This window comes from Pygocentrus nattereri, chromosome 6 (genome assembly GCF_015220715.1).
Source record: "Pygocentrus nattereri isolate fPygNat1 chromosome 6, fPygNat1.pri, whole genome shotgun sequence".
Lineage (NCBI taxonomy): Eukaryota > Metazoa > Chordata > Actinopteri > Characiformes > Serrasalmidae > Pygocentrus > Pygocentrus nattereri.
The window spans coordinates 21250094-21267854 of NC_051216.1; the positions used below are offsets into that span (position 1 = coordinate 21250094).

A 17761-nucleotide genomic window follows, 5' to 3' on the forward strand; every position below is an offset into this window, starting at 1 on the left:
CATGCAAACTGCAGTCTCTGGGCTACTGCCTGTATGGGAGGTCCACCTCAGACAGCTATCTAAACATACATCATCAGCAGTGGGCCACAGTGGAAGGGACAGTGACCCCGCTGGCCTGGGGTCTCAGATTCAATAATTGGAGTGTTTGGAGAATACGTATTATAGAAATTCCTCAGTGTAATACTTGACATATGTTTGGCTGACTCTACCTTTTCCAAACAGCACACAGGTGATGAGAGAGTGCTGTAGCTGAGGGGCATTCTGACTGATGACATCTTTTCTAAAGTATATGACTCTAATCGTAAAATATCACTGTTTACCTGTGTAGTGGCAACTTACATTATTCAGGTTTCAGTCATGTTTGCACAGAATTTTGTGAAGCTGCAGTTTGGACAGAATACTGTTGGGCTACCTTTGGGTTAAGAGAAGGGTTTGGACAGAATAAAGTCAGATTTTGACAGCATTTTGTTGGACTACAGTTCATTTTGCGACAGAATTTTGTTGGGATACAATTGGATTAGGACAAGGGGTTTGAACAGGCTTCATTCTGAAAATAAAATTGGGCTACGTTCAAACTTGGACAGAATGTTTTCAGGCTACAGCTTTAGACAGTTTTTTTCTGGGGCTATGGTCAGATTTGTACAGAATATTATGTTTCCAGTCAGTTTTGGACACACTTGTTAGGCTACTGTCTAGTTTGGATATTAAAATTGGTACAGCAGGTCAGTTTAGATGAGGACATAATGTTCTCAGGCTATATTCAGGTTTGCATCAAAATTTTAGGCATGATTAAAGCTCTAGGCAGTTGATTTTTGTGGCTGTTGCAGACTTCAGTAGAAATGTAGGCCAAAGGCTGCAGAATTTTTCTGATGTCTGCTGCTGCTGGCACTGCACAAATCTGTTACTGGCACAACCTCACTGGCTTTTAAACTGATTGTACCTTTAGGCTTTGAATTTGGACAGAATTTTAATGGGCTACATTTGGACTTGGACACAATCTTTTCAGACTACAGTTGGATTTGGACAGAATTTTGTTGAGCTACAATCGGATTTGGACAGGCTACAGTCGGATTTAAACAGAGTTTAATTGAGATATTATCATGTTTGGACAGGCTCCGGTCAGATTTTGACAACATTTTGTAGGGCTAAAGTCACATTTGGACAAAGTTTTCATGCTCCTCCAAAACGGCATGACAAAGTGGAAAAAATAATATTAACAAAGTGAAAATTACAAGAGAATACATAATTTGCTTTGTTTTTATAACGGACACATATATAGGTAAAGGAATACCAAGAGTTTGTATATGCTTATAATAGATTAACCTTCTAATAAACAGATCTTTGTACAAACGCAATTATCTGGTCATAAAAGTAATTTCAACACAAATTCTCATTATTAGCTGATTTCACATAGACACACATGTTAATTTACAACAGGAAGTTAAGCAGGTTAATGGAGGGAACTGTTAACAAAGAAAGGACTCCAATGGGTAATACAGTGCTCCAAAGTCCTCCAGGACTCGCTCTTTCATTTTTCAACATGTAGAACCCCTTAGAGAGAAAGAAAGAGAGAGAAGTGTCTCTAATGGGTTTCCCATCTCTCTTCTGCACACTGCAGAGAGCTTTAAAGTCTGCCTCTGTTCGTGCTGAAGTTGATGGCTAGGTCTGGCCTTGCTGTCCAGGAAAAGCAGTGGGAAAACACGCTTGGCTCAATGACAGCAACACAGTGTGCCGTGCTTTAGAAACAATAGAAGCTATGAAGGCCTCAGGCTGTTCTGTTGTCAGGATTTAGATATTCTGTCAGTTAAAGTGTGAAGACTGTGCCATGGAGGAGCTGTATGTTAGGTGGGAGTGCAGTTACAATGGTTGAGGCAGTATGCATCTGCAAAGGTCCGACAGCTGTGTGGGAGCTGGTAACAGACCGACAGCCTTGACTATGGCCATCCATCTGTCTAATGTGTCTGTCTTTCTTTCTCTCCCCCTCACTCTCTCGGTCACCTTTCCAAGAAACATGATGCCAGAGAAAAGCTGCAGTGTGATCAGAACAACAGGTGATCCTCACACTCTGAGGAGGAATGCATGGCCCACAGGCACAGACAGAGCACTCTCTCACTAACTGCTACATCTGTTTGCCCTGCTGCATATGTGGAGTGCTACATTAGCTGCAGCTGTAGGCATGGACATGGTGCAAGCTGAACAGTTAATATCCCAACAGAACCTGACTATTCACGTCAACATTTGATCTAGTATCAACATCTTGTCTTGTCAGGCTTCAAGACAAGTTCAAACCTCAGTTGTTCTTGCAGCCCATCTTCCAGCTTTAATGGAATTTATCCTGCTGTTAATGATATTATATTTAATTTAAATTAATTAATATTTAATCATATTTAATAAATATTAATTAAGTAATTAATTAATTAATATTTAATAATATTTAATAAATATTTAACAAACCTTTTAATATATACATTTAAAGTTGGGCTCTTCGGTCAGTGACCACTGATCATTGAAAATAGAGGCTTATCAGCTGCTATCATTAGAAATGTGTTCAGTCTCTAGATTGTGGCGATAGGGTTTACTTTAGTTCTTTATTCAAAATTTTTGTTGAGCTACAATCAAGTTTAGGCATAATTTTGTAGGGCTACAGTTGGGTTCGGACAGAATTTTGTAGGGCTACTGCCTGGTTCGAATTCTTAATTTGGTACTGTAGGTTAGGTTAGATGTGGACAAAATGTTCTCGGGCTATATTCAGGATCAAATTTTGGATCAAAATTTCAGGCATGATTAAAGCTCTAGGCGGTTGATATTGCTGGCTGTGGTGGACTTCAGTAGAAATGTAGGCCAAAAGCTGAAGGATTTTTCTGATGTCTGCTGCTGCAGCAGTGCACAAATCTGTTACTGGCACAAGTAACACTGTCACTGGCTTTTAAACTGATTGTGCCTCTCTCTTCTTCCTGCTTTCCCTTATATAAAACATATAAAACAAAACTGAATTATCTTATTAAGCATATAAATCTGAGAAGGCTGTTTTTATTATCCCTGTCTTTGTGATCAAAAGGAGACTAGGTTCATTCCTGTGTGCTTGTGTTTGTGTGTGTGTGTGTGTGTGTGTGTGTGTGTGTGTGGTGAAACCTTTTTGTGTGGGATTACTTAAGCAGCCTCCCTGCTGGACTGTGTGCATGTGAGTCAGCGAGGGCCGCAGCAGTGGGTTTGTGCTTCAAACTTCAGCAAGGTCACTAAAAGATGTTGAAGTAACAGTAGAGACCTACACTCTGATCTTCTCCTTACATCTGCTGATGTGGCATTGAGATTTTGTCTGTGCAGCACCTCCCCTCCATGTGTTTTAATACACCTTCTTAAATTATCTTCCTCTGGTTAACATGCATGAATACAAACACGCGTCAGCTCCTAGCTCTCTGTGTGGTTGCACATATGCTCTAATGTTTGTAATGTTCTATGATGTTTGGCTAAACATGTTCTCTGACTACTACTCACTAATTTTTGAGCTCAGGGCGCGAACATAAAACCCTCCGCTTTCCCTCAACTGTATGAAGCTGACTAGCACATAACAGACAGAAAATTGAGCGACAGAGCCCATGAGAACCTCCATTTCAGCTAGGAGGCACTTTCAGAACCTGCCTTTGATGGTGCAAACCTGTAGAACCTTTTCCTTAGTTCTGTTTTGACATGAGACTCCACCAGAATTCAGGTAACACTAAAAAACAGAACTGGGCTAATTCTCAAGGGAATTGAATACCAGCGCATGTTTTTTCCACTGCACAATATGCTGCTTTAACAATTCAGTTTTTAGAAATGCTCTCACACACGAGTGTTTGTTTATTGATCAGAACATTAATAAAATATCACAAAAACAAACTGTGGTGCGGACTTAAGAAAATGAACTGGCTATGTAAACAGCCTGATGTTTTTCAGAGATGTCAGCTAACTAATATTGCTATCTTGGACTGCAGCATCAAAACAAACACGGACACTGTTCATGATCAGGTTTATCAGGGTTTTAAAGGTTTATAAAGACGCTTCATTAGTTGTAGTGTGGCCACCCCAAGTGTGTTGCATTCCATTACTCTTTCACTGAATGACTCCGCTTCTGGACATCACCCCAATCTCTGTCACTCTCTCTTCATGTTAGTAGGCGACAGAGTGACATCACTTATTATAACAACATTTGATTCCTGACTTGATGCCCCAGGCATCACATTAATTTGTTAAATTCCATCACCAGCACATCTCAATTCATTTAATTGAAAGCTGATTGAGCCAAACTACTGGACAACGTCAATAAATTAGCTGGAAATGGTTAAACTAACACATTTACTACATTACTACATATTGTGTTGTTATTTGTATCATAGTGTTAGTGTTTTTCTAAACAATTAAATGCTCTCTGCCGAGATAGCTTCTTAAATCTGAATTATATTTTATATATATATAATTTTTTTCCAGTACTTTCCAGTAGCTTTGTGTTTTATGTATTGTTTTTGCACTTTTTTTCTTACCTTTTCGCTTTTCTGTTTGTGTATATTACTTTTTAGTGACAGTTTTGTTTGTACGAAGGACATTGAGCCTGTTTTCATGCATATGGGTAGAAATGACTTAGTTTACACCCGCGAAAAGCTGTTTGCTAAATTTCCTTCAGGATCAATAAAGTGTCCGTCCGTCCGTCCGTCCAATTTTTTTTTTTGTCAGAAGCAGGACAGTGTACAGGCTACAGGAGACGCCATGGACACACCCACAAGAGGCAGTCCTGGGCAAACATTAGCGACTTCCATATGTAGAAATACGAGTTCAGTTGCCTGTTTTGTCATAGTTAAAGGAATACTCCCTTGTTTATCGGTCTAATGTGTATATGCAGAATTTGTAACAAATGGTCACTTACCACGTGTAATAATTTTGACACATTTCCCTTTACTTACTAAAAGAACAGAAAACCTGTTGATTGCAACCACATTTACACGCTTTTTTAAAACACTACAGAGGCAGTATATAGAGGGTACATTGAAAAGTAATGTGATGCTGGAGCATTCCTTTCATGTCAATAGTGGCGCACTTATGTGAATATTTACTCAGGATTGATAAGGTTGATTTTAAGATATTACTCTCTAAGGGTCTCTTTCTCTTCCCCCCCTCTCCCTCCTCTCCTTTTTACATCTCTTATTCCCATTTCCCCCATAGGAAGTCATGGCTGTGGAGAGGAAGTGAGGGGAACAGTAACAGGGTATTGTGTGTGGCTCTGAAGAAACCTGTGGAATGCCACATAAAAACACTGCGTTCATTAGTGGACATTCTGTTGCTGTATCATTGATTTATAGACTGGCTTTAGTCCACTCTGTCCAGCCTCAGAGGAGCCAGACTGTACTGTACCTGTGGCCAGGCTCTTTCTGAGATTTAACATTCATGTCAGTGAAGCACAAAATGAAGATGTGTGGGGTTGACGTCTTGTTTAGAAAAGCAGATGTGTTAGTATGACTGGTAAAGTAAGAAGGAAAGAATAGAGGTGAAATCTCAGGTGAATAACCTTGGCTCAGATTTATTTTCCATAAACTGGAGCTCAGTCATAGCTCATGGCTGTAGAAATACTGGAATCTGATGTCACTCAGTACGCTGGAAGTATCAGAGGTCGACAGTGAAGCTGTGCTTTCCTGTGGGTTATTCTGCTGTAGGATATGAGTCAGGAAGGGGATTTTTGCACTGGCATTGTTTGGCTGAGTTTATCCTGTGTGGTTTGTTTATCTGTCAGTGAAGTGGTTGACCGGTAAGCAGTTGGCTGTCTTTGCAGCAGGGATTCTGATGTTCCATCATGTACATGCGTCTGTGTACGTACACACACACACACACACACACACACACACACACACACACACACACACACACACACACACACACACACCCTGGTTCCTGTGCTTCTCAAAAAGAAAATGCCCAGCATTGAAATTATACTTTAAATGGATACTTTGTATGCAAGATATTTTTATTATTATTTACATACACTACAGCTTATTCATTCAGTCTCAGCATTCACGCATGTTCACATATATTCATCAGTATTTGCCTTTATCATTAATTACAGCATTCCTGGTACCAGTCAATTCAAAGCCAAGTCAAATTAATATATAAGGCCAACTATGCTACGCTGCTCTCTACTTCACTGACATCCTCTGAGAAAATGTCCTATTCCCCTCAAACTTACACTTAGCATTAAGCATGGTGACATTAGACTAATGTGCAGCTGCTCTGGTGTGTGCACATTAAAGTGGAATTCCACCAATTCAAAATATGTTATAAATCCAAATGGTTTAATTCAGTTGTTGAGGTGTAAACATCATTCAGAATTGTTTGATGCAAAATAGACTTTTCTCTGGATTTCTTTAAAGAGGTGGTGATGGGAGCCATGAACTACAGTTTACGTTTACCTCATTTGATACAGTTTGATCATTTTACTGAGGTAGGCAATGGTAGCATAAGAAGTCTTGCCCAAGGACCACTATTGGTATAGACTAGGGTGCTTGACCAGACTGGTTACTGAACCCCAATCTACAGCATAGAGGTGTTACCCTCTGCTCTATACCAACCATGTCTACATTGCACTATACCATGCCATTAACAGCTTCGGGTGTCTGGTACCAGTCCTGATCACTGTGAACAGTTTTACCTCTGTGAGTTTCTCCATAACAGCGTTTTCACATCACAAGGCTCTGAAATACTTGTTAATCAATGAATTGTCGGAAATGTATGAGATTTGGTTTCTCTTGAATATGGAAAAATATAATGAACGTGGAAATAAACTGTAACAAAGCGAATGATGTATGGATACAAATTGTGTTTGTGTGTGTGTGTGTGTGTGTGTGTGTGTGTGTGTGTGCTATGTCTCCATTGTTGGATCATGATATAGGCTATAGTGTCCAACTTGAACTTTTGACCACAGGCAGACCTGGGAACGATCATCGGGAAGATTATTTAAAATATTGTTTGGCAAGTCTGTAAGCCATAATGTTGTTTTTTTTGTTTTTTTGTTTTTTTTTGCTCATTAACCTGAGGTTACCTTTTCATAGTGACCCATCTACCATGCTGTTTTACCTTTCATGCCAAATTATCTATTTTGCTGAAACAAAATACTGTGATGGAACTGGGTTAAGGATAAAGACATCAAATATATCTCATCCCATAAGTTATCCATTAATATACTACAGAGAAATGTAAGAATATTGCTTTTGAAAAGTTCTTTGTTGAGTCATTGATAAAGTATGTGATTGAGGGTGTGTGTGGGGTCTTTTTTTTCCCCCCCTTTTTCCAGTAAGCGTTAAATCTCTGAAAGTTGTTTCTTTGTGAGGCTTCTCTAGGGAGACAGGCCCACCGTGCTGTTCTGGCAGCATGTAATAAACACTTTTTTCATCTTTCTCTTTTGCAGACGTGCACTCTGCGCCGGATGATCCGCACTGTGTACCCCTCGCTCCCGGAGAACGCTCAGAGAGAGGCACACAGCCTGTTTGTGCAGGAGGTGAGAGAGTGACTGAGAAGACACTACTATTATTGCACCATTAAACAGCTGTTCTACACAGAGTAGCATAGAATTGGTTAGGTTACTGTTTGACAGGTCACTAGGTCACTTTGACAGTTTGCTAGGACCCATATTATAGTATATAATGGTCATCTGGTTTCAGGTAGGCACATGAACACAACTGGAAATATGAAAGAAATAAATACAATTGAATTGAATTATGTGGGCATGCTCTCACCAATTGTGTCCATGGATTTATTCCGTTGTTGAAACACTTAACTCTGGCCAAAGGTAAAATTAAAACACACATGTCATGTTGCTGTTATAAAACATGGTGTAACAGAAAGGGAAAAGAGTTTATTACATACAGAGCACACCCACTTGACAGGAGGTTTAGCAGAACTCAAAATGAGGTGACCTAACCATGTTAGTATGCTAATCTGCAGCAGATATGTCAGTACTCACTGCTTAAAGAATATCACCAGAAAATTTCTCTGCTCTAGCTGAGGTTTAATCCTTGAAAAGCTTAATATGAGATTGAGACCAAACAGTGGAACATCCTGATATAAAAAGCCCTGTTCTTTCATCTTTCACTCACTACTCTAGCAATCAGATTGGACCAAGAGCAAAGGATTCCCTGCATGAACGAATCCCTTTTAGAGTTTTTTCTCTTTCATCTAGGACAACTTTAGAAGTTGTGGCTCAAAATAGTAGTCTGGAGTTTACTCTTCTGCTACCTCAGGACAGAATGGCTCTAACAATCATGCGTTATTCTTCTTGTCCTAGTGTATCAAGACCTACAAATCAGACTGGCATGTTGCCAACTACAAGTACGAAGATTATTCTGGTGACTTTCGTCAGCTCCCAAAGTAAGACTCAGTGGTTTCAAGTTTCTGTTGAACTAGTCTCCATAGCTTCTTGTGACATGTCTGAGGTATAGGTTGCAAAAGACAAGTTATAACAAGTTAAAGAATGACTATGTATAGCCATGGATTTAGGTTAGCAGCACTACAGCTTTAATTGTATGTGTGTGCGTGTGTAATTATCAAAATACGTCAGCTCTTGGAAAGTTGGTGGCATGACACTATGAGCAGGAAATGTGCATTTTGTACAGACTCACAGCAACAATGGATCCAGTGGAACAATCCATGAGTACATCTGTTCCTGCAGTGGCACACAAGAAACACAGGAACTCTTCAGCCTTTTAACTCATTATGAAATTGGTAGAAAAAACTATTGCTGTGCAAAAGTCAAACATCGCACTTTTAATTTATTTCCAGTCTAAATGGACATTAAATACAAGTTATTTGTTTTTTTGGTGTCAGACAAAAATCATATATATAGCAGTTACACTGAAGGCAGTATTTATTATCTTTATTACAGCTTCCATTCTTTTTTTGGACTTTTTTTTAGTTTTTCAAAGAAATCTGCAGGAATATTTTTCCATACCTTCTTGGAAATTGATTGTACTTTTTTTCTTTCTCTCAATCCAACTAATCCCAAACACATTCAGTGATGCTGAAGTCTGGACTCTGGGGTGGGAAATCCATTTTTCTGAGTATACCAGCGATTTCTTTGTTTGATTTGCAATTGTTTTTTTTTTTTTTGTTTTTGTTTTTTCTTTTCTTATTAACAGCTTCTTGACAGCTGCATATCCTTTCAGACTTACAGCATTGAGTTATCATCTGGAAAGATGGACAAAATACTTTGGATTTTTCAGATCTGAACCAAGAGTAAAGCTAGATTTTTATTTTTTTTTTCTATATCCCAGAGATGAAAGCTTTGGTACTGTTTATCTGGTGGTGACCATTTGGTCTGCAAGGTTTTCTCTGTGTCGTTTTTGGTCTCCAATTTCTCTCCTGTCGTATGCAAGCAGATTATTTTGCATCTAATCTCCTCAGAAACAATTATTTATCTCCTGATAAATAAATAACTTGCTGGCTATTTTGACACGAAATCAAATAAATAGTAGTTGGTAACACCCACAAAAAAAAGAATTAAAAAGTATTAGGAGCTTCTGTGAGAAGCCAGTCGGCTTTCTAAATTCAATGACAGAGCAATGAACCGTGCTGTTTGTTCTAGTAGATGACTTTTAGAACTTAAAGCATGAGGCATAATCAGACTTATCAGATACATATGGTTTTTCTCATGCCAGTGCAGTAATATGCATTGTGCTCTTTGTTCATCTGTGTTTGGGATTTAAACAGTAAAGTGTCCAGACCCGATAAGCTGGCAGTTCATGTGTTTGAAGTGGACGAGGATGTGGATAAAGATGAGGTGAGTGGATTATACTGTATACTGTAGCTTGATGTTCCAATGAGGTAAGTGTACCTGACAGCAGCCTAGCCTGGTGTTCTGTGATTTACATTACTAGAAAAGTATATCTTCAGTGTCAACTCCAGACGTCTTTGGCTATTGTGTCCTTTTATGTTCCAGAAAGTGAAAGCTTGGAAAGAAAGGCTGGGATGTAGCCAGGCTGAGATTCCGATTTTCTAACTGTGAGATCTCATACTGGTCACTTTTATTTGCCTTCACTGATAGTGAAATCTAAGACACATCTGCAGAGGGCTACCGCTATGTTGTCCAGCAAAAACTGGACCTCCATCAACCCTCCCCTCCTTTACAGATACACTAGAAAAACGATCCCCCCACACACAGTTTGACCGCTAGCTCAGATCTACATGAATAGTCCAGCAGCTTTAGCCTGGCCTGAGTCAGGGAGAGGTATCTAATGGCCAGCCATGGCAGCTCCTGCTGCCCGGGCCTTCCAGGAACTCTCCTTCTCTCAGAACCCAGCACACACATCCTATCCTGTTTCACTAATCAACTCCAGTTAATGACTGATTTGGCCCTTCTGGACTGGCCTTCATGGCAGTCAGGCAGTGGGTTTTAATCATTTCAGTGAGTTTTATATGAAAAAGACTAATTTTAATATAAGGTACGAGCTGTAATTACTTGCCGTTGGGGTCTTAGTTATGGCACTTACTCGAAGTACCATAATTGGGCTTCCTGTAGAGTTGTGGAGAAATACAGCCAAGACCAGGCTTTATCCAACAGCTCTCAATCATTGGCTCTGATTTAGTTCTGCTCAAGTAATTTGTCTGATTTGTAGATTGGCTTGTTGTGAGTGTGAAGAGTGAGTCTGCACAGTTATAAAATAGGAATTTGCTGCCATTTATATAAAGGGTTGCAGGCTAACCTCACACCCAGTAATTACTACCTCCAACATGTGACTACAGAGACTTTTTTTTCTTTTGTCACAGCCTCTCAGCCTTTTGCAAAGTGTTTTCCAGGCTTTGCTTCACAGCCAGCTAAAGGCCAGTGCAATGTTAAAGAGCTTGTAATCCAAATTTTTTCTTGTCTTTGATTTTTCCTTTGAGGTCTATTTAACAAAATATTTGTGTTTTATGTACCAAACATGGTCATAATTTGTTGACATGACCATTTTTAAACTTCTGTTTATCCCTTAACATTAAACAGGTTGCTTTTGTTACTGTGCCTTTAGGACTGATTCTGTTCTGATTGGCTGTCTAGTATTGCGCCACAGAAAAAAACCAAAAAAAAAACTTGACCTTTCAGCCACAGCAAAATTTAGTCTTAAATTCCATAGCCAATTGTTTTTTGCATCATGCTGGAAGGAGCTCCATTATTTAACTAACAGCTCGTTTCCATGTGTGCACCAGCACATGCCTTCCTGAGGTGAATTAGTGCAGGCTAATTCGCTCATGGCCAAACCATCTGATATAGAGGTCTTATATATCTAGCTTACACTAAATATGTCTCTGATTACAATTTGGATTTCCTTCTGTTATATCATGCTTATAGCACCAGATGACCTCAATAGATGAACTCTTAAAAATACAGCTATAGTGACTGTTTAGGATGGTGTTGCTTGGATACTACTCCTGTGAGGCATAGGGTTCAGAGAGAGCGTAGTCATATTTTGGCTGATACATTTGCAAGGTGGTGTGTGAGTTTGAGTGTGTGTTTATGAGTGCATATGATGAATGGAAACAGATCTGTAGGTTTTCCAGATTTTGCACAGTATGCTGGGAATATCAGAGCTTTTGGCCAGAGCCCTTTCAGACACTTGTGGAATAAATCGCATATTGTGCTTTCATATTAGCACAGCACCATTTCAGAACTGTCTGAAAATGTCTGGAACACAAGCTCATTTTTAGCCCCATATTGTGGCATACCAAAATGCAGAAAGAGTTTAATCAGTTAAACTAAACCCCCTACAGCTCCACAAAGGGCAGTCTGTATATTTTCCAGAATTTCACAAATGTCTTCTTATCTTTCCCTGACAGGACTTTATGGGTGGCCTGTAAGTGCATATTTAGGGATGCGTCTTCTATGTTTCATAATGCTTAATATTTCTTATGCTTAGAATGGTGGTAGATAAGATTTGAGGCTTTGGCAGCAGTGGCTACAGAAACATTGCCTAATACTGTAATAGAAGACAAACATTTTAAAACTGCAAACTTTGGAATGCATTTACTCAGCAATTACAGTTACCTCTCACAGTACTGTTAAAATACTCATGAGCTTTCCAACATTATTGTGATTAACAAATATTCAAGCCCGCACTTAGCGCGGTCCACAATCTGGACTGATATGGATCCGGATAGGTGTTCTGTTTTATACCATATGTGTTTTTGGCTGTTAAAGCTGTAGGTATAATCCTGCTGTGTGTAAGACAACTCTCTCAGATGTGCCTTCACTTATACAGCACAGTGGTTTGTTAAGGTTTATCTGGGTTTCTGCTTGTCTCCATTTTTTCTGGACAGGAGTTTGGGATCTGGATTTCTTTCTCAATGACTCCCTGTTCTTTTAACGTTTACTTTAGCTGCAGGATCAAACAGAGGAGAACTGGAGCCACATCACAAAAAGAATTTTTCTGTGTGTGTGTGTGTGTGTGTGTGTGTTTAGGACACATCCTCCTTAGGCTCACAGAAGGGAGGAATCAGCAAGCAAGGCTGGCTTCACAAAGGCAACATGAACAGTGCCATCAGTGTCACTATGAGGGTGAGACACAATCAACACGATGAAACAGCTCAGCTATCCACACCTTTTTTTTTTTTTTTCTCAGTTTAGTATACGTGTGTTAGTATACTTGTGCTCTTTGAAAGACATCTGTGATTAGTAGGTGCAAAAACACTTTCAGCTTTTAGATTTTGAATTTTGATCTAGAGGAATCTGGGGTCGTTTTCTGGGCGTTGATCTGTGTAGAATTTGTTCGGGGTGGGGTCGTCTTTGCACTGCAATGTATAAGCATAAGAAGTCTTTCTGGGGTCTCGGCAGGGCCTTAATGTAATGCAGTAATGACTAAATGCTGAGTTGGGCACTAGACTGTGCTCAGGGTCAGTTGCAGAGCGCAGCTGTGTTTAGACTTTTTATATATTGCCTGATACTGTATGGTGGTTACATACGTTCAAAGTGGAGTCAGAGAAAATGAGGGCCAACCACCAACCAGAATGCAGCATGCGATTTCAGAAGAGTTTACATTGACGTTCACAGCCCTGTTTTGCACTGTAAGTGTACATTCAAGCCTACACTAGTGGTTTGCTGATATTATCTTGTTGACTTTGCAACTTTAACTGACCTACCTAGCTAAATCTTTCAGAGATGTCTAAGCAACCTGTGCTTATCTTAGACTTTTTTTACATCAGTTTTGTGTCAGTAGTCTGATTAAAGTCAGACAGCTCACTGCTCTGAAAAAGAGCTTAGCAAAGAACTGACATCTTCAATCACAAAAGGGATGCAGACTTTCATTCTGAGGGCACCCCATATTATGAGTTAAACTGAAAACCAGCAACCACACATTTACATGAAAAATTGTGTACATTGTGCAATTCCAATGCAAATGGAAGAGGTGGCGGTGAAGGCAGGGTTGGTGGGTGTGGTAATTTTGGTGGGGGGGTGAGGCTCTAATTTGAAGAAATGAGAAGAAAATCCCAACTGTCTGTTGAATCACACATATATTGAAAGGAAGATAAACCAAAACAACTGATATTTCACGTTACACGATTTCTCAAATGGAATATACAGTGACAAGTAAAGCACATGTGAACTGGTAAGGAAATGCAGGTTTGTCTCCTTTAATGCTTTTTAAAGGACCACGATACAGTTTGAGTGGATCTTTGTGCTCCCTACAGCTCCTACAGTGCACTCCATAGCACATTAAATCATGGCTTATTTGTTCAAATAGTGCATTACAGGTCTTTATAAAGCTACCTGGTATTCAAATTCACTGTACATAGCGCTTATAACTGCTTCTTATGCATTTGTTTTTCTGTGTACTTTCTGTGGGCTTTATTGTTCTTCTGAGCTAAAGAAACTGTCCATGTTCATTTCATTTTTCTGTTGACTAACTTACTATCTCTTTAAAAGGTTTTACTAAGAGATAAAGTGTTTCTTGTTCCTCTTCTGTTTCAGTCTTTCAAAAGGAGGTATTTCCACCTGACGCAGTTAGGAGATGGCTCCTATAACCTCAACTTCTACAAGGACGAGAAGATTTCCAAGGAGCCCAAAGGGACCATCTTCTTGGATTCCTGCATGGGCGTGATTCAGGTACTACATGAACAAGGATTATTCTCCAAACCTGTAGTTCAGTCTATGCACAAACATATCAGATACAGCAGTGGTGATGAGTGACAATCTGAGGTTCTAGATGCTATCAGCTTAGCTACTTTCCTTAGAGAGATTAGAAGTGTGGGGAGCATGTCTTTTTGTACAGCTGTCCCTTCAGTTCACTAAAGTTTGTTTACAGAGACCTGCATTGAATGTAGTCATAGGCAAAAGTTTGGATACCCCCAGTCAAATTATGTTTTGTTAATTTTCTGTGTAAGAATAAATTAACCTCCTAAATATGGTAGAAATTTTAGCACACAATTTATATTAAATACAAAAAACACATGTAAATATAATAACTTATCTACGGGCCACATTTTATTTATTTTTTTTTTCCCTCTCTTCATACAGAACAAATATCAAGTCAGCACCATTCTGGTGTTAAATGAATGATTCCTTTATAGGACACACTAGTCATGTGGAAAAATTATTGTTGTAGTCCTAGTCTAATGATCTTACCACATTGGACCACATCTGCTTTTTCACTTATCAGCTTATCAGACTTGCTCTTACATTCCATTTTTTCATTGTTTTAATTCTCAGAGGCCCTTTCTCTGACAAGAATCGAAAAAGAACTGCCAATAGAGCAGGACACTCTCTGGAGGAGCCACACATGGGAATTATGTCACCAATTCCAATGGCAGGCATCAGTTAGAGATGTGAAAAGCCCAAAGCACTGGACTGTGGGGCAGTAGAATTGCAGACTCTGGAGTAATGTCTAAAAACTGTCTGCAGTCTTTCTGGAAGTCAGATAAGATCTAATGCACAGCTACTCAGACACGTATGCTGTTCAAACATAAGCTCCATCTATATAATTAGGGTGATTGTTTAGCCATTGGGCAGACAAGCTGGCTTTAAAGTTAAGGTTTGATGGAAGTTGATTACACCAGTTGCCTGCCTTAAGCAAGACCCTTAACCCAGAGGATAAAGCATCAAACCAAAGCATCAACCAGATGACATTATAACAACAGATGAAGAAAATAATTAGCCTGTTCCCTGGAGCTCCATACATTCAAAGTACTGTCCAGCCTCCCTGATTTTGGCTACTAAAGAAACTGTCTCAGATATGTTCTCCTTTTGTTCTGTGTTTTCTGAGACACTCCCCAACAATGACTCTGAGATTGATTAGCTAACTGTTGTAGTCAAGGCAGAGCTGGGGAGGTCAGATACCACACAAATTAACTCCCTTGCCCAGGAATGCTTTCCAAAATAATAAACATGCTGGGAAAGCTCCTGACAGATAAGTGAAGGACAACAGCTTGGTGATGCGTGAACAGTGCCTTTCTGAGAGGAAGGTGAATCTAGACATGGACATTTCTCGTTATCCACAGGGTTTCATAGTTACTTTATAGAGGGAACAAAGGATGTAAATAAGACTTAAGCTCTTCCTGGTGCTAAATGACAGGTCTTCAGCGGCAGTGTAACCATGAACTATCCAGCACAAATACAGACATGACAATTAAGAGCTTTTATTTTAAAGTTTAAGCAGAAGTTCAGTGAAAAATTAAAGTAATTTAGTCCACAGCCAAAGTCTTTAAGACCGATATATATATATATATATATATATATATATATATATATATATATATGTGTGTGTGTGTGTGTGTGTGTGTGTGTGTGTGTGTGTGTGTGTGTGTGTGTGTGTTTATTTATATATATATATATATATATATATATATATATATATATATATATATATATATATATGTATGTGTGTGTGTGTGTGTGTGTGTGTGTGTGTGTGTGTGTGTTTATTTATATATATATATATATATATATATATATATATATAAAAAAACCTCTCTTCTGAGTGGCTGCCCGGGTTTCACCCACATTCGAAATGCAGTCCTATTTGCATTGAAGAATGCACATTTGATTTTCACAATATCGCAAAAGCAATGAATTCAAAACAGGCTGCTTTTGCTACTTACTTTCCTTATGTGGACTGTATGGACAAAGGTGGGAACAATGTTTTGAAACTTTAATAATGTTTACATACTATATCAAACCCCTTAATTCCAAAAAAGCGAAGAAAAGTGGTTTTCCATGGTATGGGACTTTTAAGGATTCCATAAAGTGGTCACATCTTTGATTCTCTTTGGCTTTCTAACGTTCTTCTTCTCAAGCATGCCATTTTATCCCTTTAACAGTTTTCAACCATATCCCTTAAAGATTTCTCAGCTACACCTACACTCTTGTCATTGCATGGCTCTGTCCTCCATATGGAAATACTTTCACCTGTTTTCCTCTGTACTGATCTGTCTCTTTCTTTTACACAGTAAGTCACAAACTGACATTTTAAATCAGTTTTTTGGTCTAAAGCTTGAACATGCAGTATTCCAATCAGTTTCCAAGTGTGTGCATATGAAATAGAGTAGACATGGACGTAAATTTCATGTCTATTTCTATTTAGTCAGTTATACTAAATGAGAAACTGATTATGACCCCTGTGTGTGTGTGTGTGTGTGTCTGTCTGCATATATTAGTATTGGATTCTGAAGCTTCACACTCTGTTTTCTAGCAGTTTTTTCTCAGTCAGAGGCTTGTTTGCACACTGTAAATTTCATCTAGAAAACGCTTCTGACAATCTGACAATCCAGACTTTACACCCTTTAATTATTATTATTTTTTTAACTAAAAGAGTGTCATGTATTATATAAACAATGTTTTTAAAATATATTTTCAGCTCCCAGTCCACGCAGTCTATTTGTGGAACTAAGCTGGAAAACAACTTGTTACGAATGTATTATTTTTGCATATCAGCACTGAATGGAAATGCATTGAAAAACAACACTTAGAGTAAAAGTTTTAGTCACCTGAAAAACTGAGTTAAAAGGCTATTTTAAAGTGTTTATTTTCCCTGTCAAACAATATTATATTAATATTAAAGGTGCCATAGAATGTATTTGTTCAGTATTTTAAAATACTGAATAAATTAATTCCAAAAAAGGTTTGTAGAAGGTATGTAAAAAAAGAAAATGCACAAAAGTTATGTGACTTTGGTTTGAAAATGCCCAGATGCGGTTTAACATAACTATTTACAACCTTATAATTTGGCCCTAGAATAGAACAAGCTGTTTTCCCATGTCAAAATAGATACAAATAGGGAAAAAAAAAAATCTAATCATGTGAATAAGCTAGGTCATTATACTATTTATTCAGCTATGCTAGTTAATTGGTGCTTACCTGTGTTAGCTACTTGCTTTCAATACTGACAACAACAAATATGTTGAGGTTGTTAGCTCACTATTTAACTTGAAATTTGAGATGATTTGGCTTCAAAAAAATAATATAGAATAAAATCACACACCATGGCTAACTGCTTATAGGTTGCGGTTGTGATGCTAAAAAAAGTTGGAACTACCAGAGTGAAATGTGTAGAACAAATTAACAACTTTGAATTAAAGTTTGTCAGGATCCTGTTGAAGCCAAAGTTGGCTTCCTATTCGCCAGCTTGTTTTGGGAGTTCACCTTTCACCTTAAATGCTACAACTTGTACAGGTCACAGAACTCCAGTACCATTCCAATTTAAATGGTGCTGCAGTTACATTCTGGCCTCTGTACAAGTTGTAACATTTAAGTTGGAAGGTGAACATTAGCCATGCTTATTGA

General features: G+C 38.6%; 1 protein-coding gene across 13 annotated transcripts in view; it reads left to right on the forward strand.

Moving 5' to 3' along the window:
* The window catches only part of zmp:0000001200 (dedicator of cytokinesis protein 9), a 108269-nt gene that overhangs the window by 51823 nt on the left and 38685 nt on the right, over window positions 1-17761 (forward strand). For all 13 annotated transcript variants that reach the window (XM_017692308.1, XM_037539269.1, XM_017692309.1 and 10 more), the window contains exons 3-7: window positions 7427-7516; window positions 8303-8385; window positions 9724-9793; window positions 12449-12544; window positions 13955-14089. In XM_017692308.1, coding sequence (XP_017547797.1) covers window positions 7427-7516; window positions 8303-8385; window positions 9724-9793; window positions 12449-12544; window positions 13955-14089 — 474 coding nt within the window. The remainder of the gene's footprint in view (window positions 1-7426; window positions 7517-8302; window positions 8386-9723; window positions 9794-12448; window positions 12545-13954; window positions 14090-17761) is intronic.